The following is a 7,623-nucleotide window of genomic DNA, read 5'->3' as shown; positions in this document are numbered from 1 at the left end:
ACTAAGATTATTTTAATCCTTACTTAAGACTAATACTATAACATTATTATAATAATAATATAATATTATTTATTATTTATTATTAAACCCTTTCAATTACTAACTATTATTTCTAGCAATTTTAATATATTATTTCTAACAATTTTTAATATTAATATTAACTCGAACTTTTCACTTAAATAACATATGATAAATGTTATAATAATATTTTAGCATTATAATATTATATAATTAAAATTGATTAGTCATATCTAGCCATTCTTGGTCAACCTTAGCCATTTATCTAGTTTGACCTTATATAGCCATTTTTTTCAATATAGCTCTTTTTCTAGTCAAACTTAGCCGTTGGATGATCTGAACCACACTCAAGATTATTTTAATCCTTACTTAAGACTAATACTATAACATTATTATAATAATAATATAATATTAATTATTATTTATTATTAAACCCTTTAAATTACTAACTATTATTTCTAGCAATTTTAATATATTATTCTAACAATTTTTAATATTAATATTAACTCATACTTTTCAGTTAAATAACATATGATAAATATTATAATAATATTTTAGCATTATAATATTATATAAATTATAGCAGAAATCTGGGGAAATTTGGGTCAAACAGTCCTATGGTCAGATTTTTCTGAGAAAAAAAGAGTCAGATTCCAATGAAAACTTACTTTCCAGGAAAAATTACAAATTTGCCTTCGAAATAATGAAAATTCCAGCATGATTTTGACAAAATTATAACAGAAATCTTGGAAAATTTAGGTCTTATGGTCAGATTTTCCTGATAAAAAAGTCAGGTTCCAATGAAAGTTTACTATTCAAGAAAAATTACAATTTTGCTTTTCCAAATAGTGAAAATTCCAACATGATTTTGACAAAATTATAGCAGAAACCTTGTGAAATTTGGGTCAAAGCTATTCAGCTTACAGATTTTGGTTGCCCCAAAGTTTAACACTGAATCCAGTTCCACCTTTAAAAAAATCATTTAAACAGTCTTATAATCAATTTTTTTTTTAAGAAAAACACTGCTATAATCAGATTTTTTTCAGAGGGAAAAGGAAAAAAAGACTGATTAAATTTCAGTGAAAATTTCCAAACAAAATTGTTTGTGACGTTTTTTTAAGAAAAAAGACCAAATTCCAGAGAAAATTTCCAAGCGAAATTGTTTGTGGCGTTTTTTCGAAAAAAAAAAAAAAACAACAACAAAAACAAAAAACACAAACCAAATTCCAGTTGAAAATTTCCAAGCGAAAAACACCAAATTCCAAATTGCCAGAAATTGAAAATTTCCAAGCGAAATTGCTTGTGACGTTTTTTTGAAAGAAAAAAGAGACCAAATTCCAGTGAGAATTTGCCAGAGAAATTGCTTGTGGCGTTGGTAGGCAAGGCCACAAACAAGACGAAGCCACAAACATTTGTTTTAGTAAAAAAACATCATTGTTTCCCAGTAAAACATTAGTTTGTCCGAAATATGGTACTTTCGCCTTAATAAATTTCTTTGATCTCAAAGAATGGCAATATTGGAGGATTCCGATAAATAATTTTTTAATAAATACTTGAATATGTCACCATGTGCATCGCTGAATGATCCATAGCTTCATACCATGCGTATAAATCATATGGCTGAATGAACCCCCTAGCTTCATACAGTATTGCGTATAAATCATATGCCTGCTAAGGCATAAACTTGTAATAAAAGAATACCACAATCGGGGCTGTATTTCCACTCGGGTATAAACTTCAAAATTTTAAAGAATGTTACAATAAGGGCCGTAAACCCACTCACGTATAAACTTGTATAAATAGCCTATGTCCGCTCAGGTATAAACTTCAAAATTTGAAAGAACGTTACAATCAGGGCCATGTCCGCTCAGGTATAAACTTCAAAATTTGAAAGAATGTTACAATCAGGGCCGTATACCCACTAACGTATAAACTTGCAAATTTGAATGAATATCACAGTCGGGCTGTATGCCCACAAAATTTCAGCGTCCGGAGCTTAACAGAATCTTTATTAATAAATTTCAATATCTTAATTACAATATATTAAAATTTCAATATCTTAATTACAATTTTATTAATAAATTTCAATATCTTAATTACAATCTTGTTAATAAATTTCAACATCTTAATTACAATTTTGTCCTGATCATGAACTACTCATTGCTACCAATGATGATAAACCACACTAGTCCTCATTCTATCAATAAATTTCAACATCTTAATTACAATCTTGTCCTGATTCTATCAATAAATATTGACATCTTAATTACAATCTTGTTCTAATCATGAATTACAAAATTATTGGTTCCAAAAACATCAACCTCATTCTATCAATGATCATGAACCACAACCTCATTCTATCAATGATCACAACCTCATTCTATCAATGATCAGGAACCACACTGGTACTCATGATCATTGATCATGAACCACTGTTCGGTTCGAAATGGATCAGTCTCATTCTACTAATGTGTCAGCCTCATTCTACTATCTTATCAATGTAATTTCTCCCTCATCCTACCAATGTGATCTTCTGAAAATGTCTTCAGATTTTTGTTCATGATAATTCTTCAGATAGTCAATAATTTTTGTTCATGATAATTCTTTCCATAAATTCTCACAATGGACTTCAAATTTTCTGAAATATTCTTTAAAAAAGAGACTTCAAATATTCTAACAAAAGAGACTTCAAATTTTTGGCTTAAATATTTTTAAAAACAATCCCATAGATAGACGTGCGTTGCACTATTCTTAGAGAAAAAGCAACCTGACTAGTTAAGAAGTAGTCTTTTGAAGAGACCAGCTTCTAAAAAATTTGGAGAGCTGTAAGTGGTTGTAAAACCCAGCTGTTAAAAGTTATTTTGACCTGTATGTGCTTTGACTAACCACACTGGTCCTTATTCTATCAATGATCATGAACCACTGTTTGGTTCGAAATGGATCAGTCTCATTTCTACTAATGTGTCAGCCTCATTCTACTATTCTACCAAGGTAATTTCTTCCTCATTCTACTAATGTAATCTTCTGAAAATGTCTTCAAATTGTCAATAATTTTTTTCATGATAATTCTTTCCATAAATTCTCATAATAGACTTTAAATTTTCTGAAATATTTTAAAAAAAGAGACTTCAAATTTTTGGCTGAAATATTTTTAAAAATAATCCCATAGATAGACGTGCGTTGCACTATTCTTAGAGAAAAAGCAACCTGACTAGTTAATAAGTCAGAAGTCTTTTGAGGAGACCAGCTTCTAAAAAATTTGGAGAGCTGTAAGTGGTTGCAGCTGTTAAAAGTTATTTTGACCTGTATGTGCTTTGACTAACCAACTGCTATGCCTAATATCCAAAACGATATCAACAGCATGATGAAAGCAAAAAGACATTCATCAAATGATAAAAGCATACAAAATTACAACAGTCACTGATTTTGCCATTATCAAGTGGATCATTCTATGAAATTAAAACAGAAAATCAAATAGAAAATCATCGTAAAGCCCTTAACTGCGACATCAAATAAATATTCCAACACCACAAGTACGTATGAAATCACCGCAATGGCCATCTATTGCATCGAGGTTCAACATTAACATAAAATCGCCATAATAGCCGGCAATTGCATCATTAAATATAAATTTCAACATCAAAATTATGCTAATAGTAATATAATTCTTACGACAGAAAATACAGTAATATCATATGCATTTTGAGAGACAGATTAGTCCACTTCTTCAATCTTAGGGCCAACACCTCCACCACTGGACGGTCCACCCTCAGGAGGAACGCCACCAAAGCCACCTCCAGGCACGTCACCACTTGCACCTTGATACATCTTTGCAATTATCGGGTTGCAGATGCTCTCAAGTTCCTTCATTTTATCATCAAATTCATCAGCCTCAGCCAGCTGGTTGTTATCCAACCATTGGATTGCCTGCTCGATTGCATCGTCAATCTTCTTCTTGTCGGATGGATCCACCTTGGCAGCAATTTTCTCATCCTTGATCGTGTTCCTCATGTTATAAGCATAGTTCTCCAACGAGTTTTTGGACTCAACCTTCCTCTTGTGCTCTTCATCCTCAGACTTGTACTTCTCAGCTTCCTGAACCATCTTCTCAATCTCTTCCTTGCTCAACCTACCCTTGTCATTGGTGATTGTAATCTTGTTCTTCTGTCCAGTGGTCTTGTCCTCAGCCGAAACATTCAAGATACCATTGGCATCAATGTCAAAGCACACTGTAATTTGAGGAACACCTCTGGGAGCAGGTGGGATACCAGACAATTCAAACTTGCCCAACAAATTGTTGTCTCTTGTTCGTGTTCTCTCACCTTCATACACTTGAATGAGAACACCGGGTTGGTTGTCCGAGTATGTAGAGAAGACCTGCTCTTTCTTTGTAGGAATGGTTGTATTTCTAGGAATCAAAACAGTCATAACACCGCCTGCTGTCTCCAGACCAAGGGAGAGAGGAGTAACATCAAGAAGTAACAGGTCTTGAACCTTCTCATTGCCTTCTCCACTTAGAATAGCAGCCTGCACTGCAGCACCATAGGCAACAGCCTCATCGGGGTTAATGCTCTTGCAGAGCTCTTTCCCATTAAAGAAGTCCTGCAACAACTGTTGCACTTTGGGAATTCTAGTAGACCCACCAACCAAAACAACATCATGGATAGAGCTTTTATCCATCTTAGCATCTCTCAAACACTTTTCAACAGGCTCCATACAATTTCTGAATAGATCCATATTCAGTTCTTCGAACCTAGCTCTAGTAATTGTTGAATAAAAGTCGATACCTTCATACAAAGAATCAATCTCTATGGTTGTCTGAGCAGTGGATGAAAGAGTCCTCTTGGCCCTTTCACAAGCGGTCCTCAATCTTCTCAAAGCCCTAGCACTACCACTAATATCCTTCTTGAACTTCCTTTTAAATTCTTGTACAAAGTGGTTAACCATCCTATTATCAAAATCTTCACCACCCAGATGGGTGTCACCAGCAGTAGACTTCACTTCAAAAATACCCTCTTCAATAGTCAAAAGTGAAACATCAAATGTTCCACCACCCAAATCAAAGATCAATACATTTTTCTCACCCACACTGCCAGCCTTCTTGTCCAAACCATAGGCAATAGCAGCAGCAGTAGGCTCATTGATTATTCTCATCACATTCAACCCAGCAATCACTCCAGCATCCTTGGTAGCCTGCCTCTGGGAGTCATTGAAATATGCAGGAACAGTGACAACGGCATTCTTTATTGTGACACCAAGGTAAGCATCTGCAATCTCCCTCATCTTCATCAACACCATGGATGAGATCTCCTCTGCAGCGAACTGCTTCTCCTCGCCTTTGTAATTAACAACAATCATGGGCTTGTCAGCAGGCCCCGGAATTAACTTAAAAGGCCACAACTTGATGTCACTCTGAACAGTAGCGTCACTAAAACGCCTTCCAATCAATCTCTTGGCATCTGCATCAAAATAACCCAATATTCAGGATCTAGATAGATCAAAACAACAACTGTTCTTTATTCAAAATAGATCTACTTGAAAAGATGATGCTCGTCCAAAATCCCGAGAGGTTATCGAAAGCCCAAACAGATCACACATGCATCTCGAATATCTCAATTCAAAGAAACATACCCATAACCTAATAAACAATTCCCAAAGATGGATAGTAGAACACCCAACTAAACTTCGTTATCAAACATATTACATATGAAATATAACCCAAAAAACTGATAACATTAACATTGACAAATCAGACACACATAACAGAAGCCCCCTGATGGCTAAACCTCCACCCAATCTGAATACATTTTTCTGCATGTCGTTTCTTCAGAATGTCATATTAACAGTAACCCTAAGAAGAAAACAAAAGCTTGGTAGTCCACATGCTAGTCAACAGGGCCATTGCTAGATAGCAATCCATCGATTTTGGGCCAGGATAAAGTTTCATATTGCAATACAGGCGTTTCCACTATAAGCATTTTAGCATATAAAATAGACTCTAAATCAGCTCATATAGATCTCTGACAGCCGCAACCTATCCATACTGTTTTTGAAAGCAGATCTAATACAACACAAACACAGACACAGCATATAGAGGAGGCCAGGGCTCCGGAAACATAGATCCAACCCCAAAACTAAACCCTAAAGATCTGAGTCGATGAGATCCAGAAATTCAAGCAAATCAGAACATCGGACACCCACAACCCAGAAACATTAATGCAAAAGACAAGTTTTTAACAAGAAAAAACGGATCTCAGAGACTTGTGTACTAACCAAAAACGGTATTGGTGGGATTCATGGCGACCTGATTCTTTGCGGCGTCTCCAATGAGTCGCTCAGTATCAGTGAAACCCACATAGGAGGGAGTGGTCCTGTTCCCTTGGTCATTGGCGATGATCTCCACTCTGTCATGCTGCCACACCCCAACGCAGGAATACGTAGTACCGAGATCTATACCGATCGCAGGGCCCTCTCCCTTGCCGGCCATTTCAAAACTCTACAGAAGATATTACCCCCAAATTCAAAGAACGATTAAATAACACAGAGATGCAACGGATACTTCAAAGGCAGAGCAGCAAAGTCTCTACCCTCCTACCTTGGTATTCAATGGTGACCTTGAATACCATAAATAGGTTCAGGAGGCAGACCTCTAACCCTAACCCTAATTACCAGATGATTCCAGAACCTTCGTCGTTCTCCTCCTCCTGCCGTCCGATATGGTGCTCGTCTGACGGGTCAGATTAGTCAACGTGGCGGAAGAAATGTTTGCTGTCATGGACAGTAAATTTCGCATGGCTGACGTGGAGATCGATGACGTGGGCAATTTGAGTTGGGGTTGGAAAACTATTCTCTTGGAAGTTGCATGGTGTTGCAGGGGCCACTGCCTCGATCCCTGGTTTAGGTTTGCCCCGATCTCCTCGGGCTACGGGAGGTCGTGAGATCAACTCATTGAGTTCATTAGGCTATAAGCAAATAGTGGACCTCCTCACTCGAAAGTGTTTGCCAATTAATATAGGGTTTTAAACGTGGTTTACGTGTTAGTGTGGTTTGTGGGCTGTGGCAGTAAGCTCAAGTGTATTGTGGCAATGTCATTAATTTTCTTAAAGGTTAGTTTAGTTGGTCAAAAACCATGTCTCGCCATCGGGAGGTCACAGGGTTGATTCTGCCCGAAGCCCTTGGGGTTAGGTCTTGCCAGTAGCCCAAGGGGCGATTGGCCTACATTTTTCCGTGGATGTAGCGACCACTCACTAACCAGGGTGTTTGTGAACCACACTAAAAAAATGTCATTAACTTTTCTATATTTCTTTTGTGATACGCTATAAGTTTATCAACTCGGGTAGTTTATTAGGTTAATTTTTTAATTAGAAATAAAAATTCAAGTAGTTTATTAGGCCAGGTCAAACATTGGTAGAGGTCTTACATTGAAAGGGTAGTTTATTAGGTTAATTTTTTTATTAGAAATAAAAATTCAGGTAGTTTATTAGGCCAGGTCAAACATTGGTAGAGGTCTTACATTGAAAGGTATTTACTAGCGAAAATAGGGGCCATATCCATGTTCAAAATTCAGTTTATTCGTCTTGCATGCTTGTGGGCAGTTGTGTTTGG

General features: G+C 36.1%; 1 protein-coding gene across 1 annotated transcript; it reads right to left on the bottom strand.

Annotated features, from left to right (window-relative positions):
- Positions 1–3,552: 3,552 nt before the first annotated feature.
- On the bottom strand, positions 3,553–6,629 carry LOC149149598 (heat shock cognate 70 kDa protein 2). Its single transcript, XM_089439609.1, has 2 exons — positions 6,292–6,629; positions 3,553–5,477 (listed from the first exon to the last, which is right to left on the bottom strand). Exons 1-2 carry the CDS (start codon positions 6,503–6,505, stop codon positions 3,733–3,735), a joined length of 1,959 nt encoding a protein of 652 aa, XP_089295735.1. The 5' UTR covers positions 6,506–6,629; the 3' UTR covers positions 3,553–3,732.
- Positions 6,630–7,623: the final 994 nt, after the last annotated feature.

Source organism: Pinus tabuliformis, chromosome 9, assembly GCF_031772625.1.
Source record: "Pinus tabuliformis cultivar Carrire ecotype Pingquan chromosome 9, CPIR1, whole genome shotgun sequence".
Classification (NCBI taxonomy): domain Eukaryota; kingdom Viridiplantae; phylum Streptophyta; class Pinopsida; order Pinales; family Pinaceae; genus Pinus; species Pinus tabuliformis.
The sequence above is the reverse complement of the archived record's forward strand: the minus strand, read 5'-3'. Positions and strand labels throughout refer to the sequence as shown.

Coding starts and splice junctions, on each gene's coding strand:
- LOC149149598 (XM_089439609.1), bottom strand. CDS start 6,505: ATGGCCGGCAAGGGAGAGGGCCCTGCGATCGGTATAGATCTCGGTACT. Junction 5,478..6,291: donor TCCCACCAATACCGTTTTTG/GTTAGTACACAA, acceptor ATTTTGATGCAG/ATGCCAAGAGATTGATTGGA.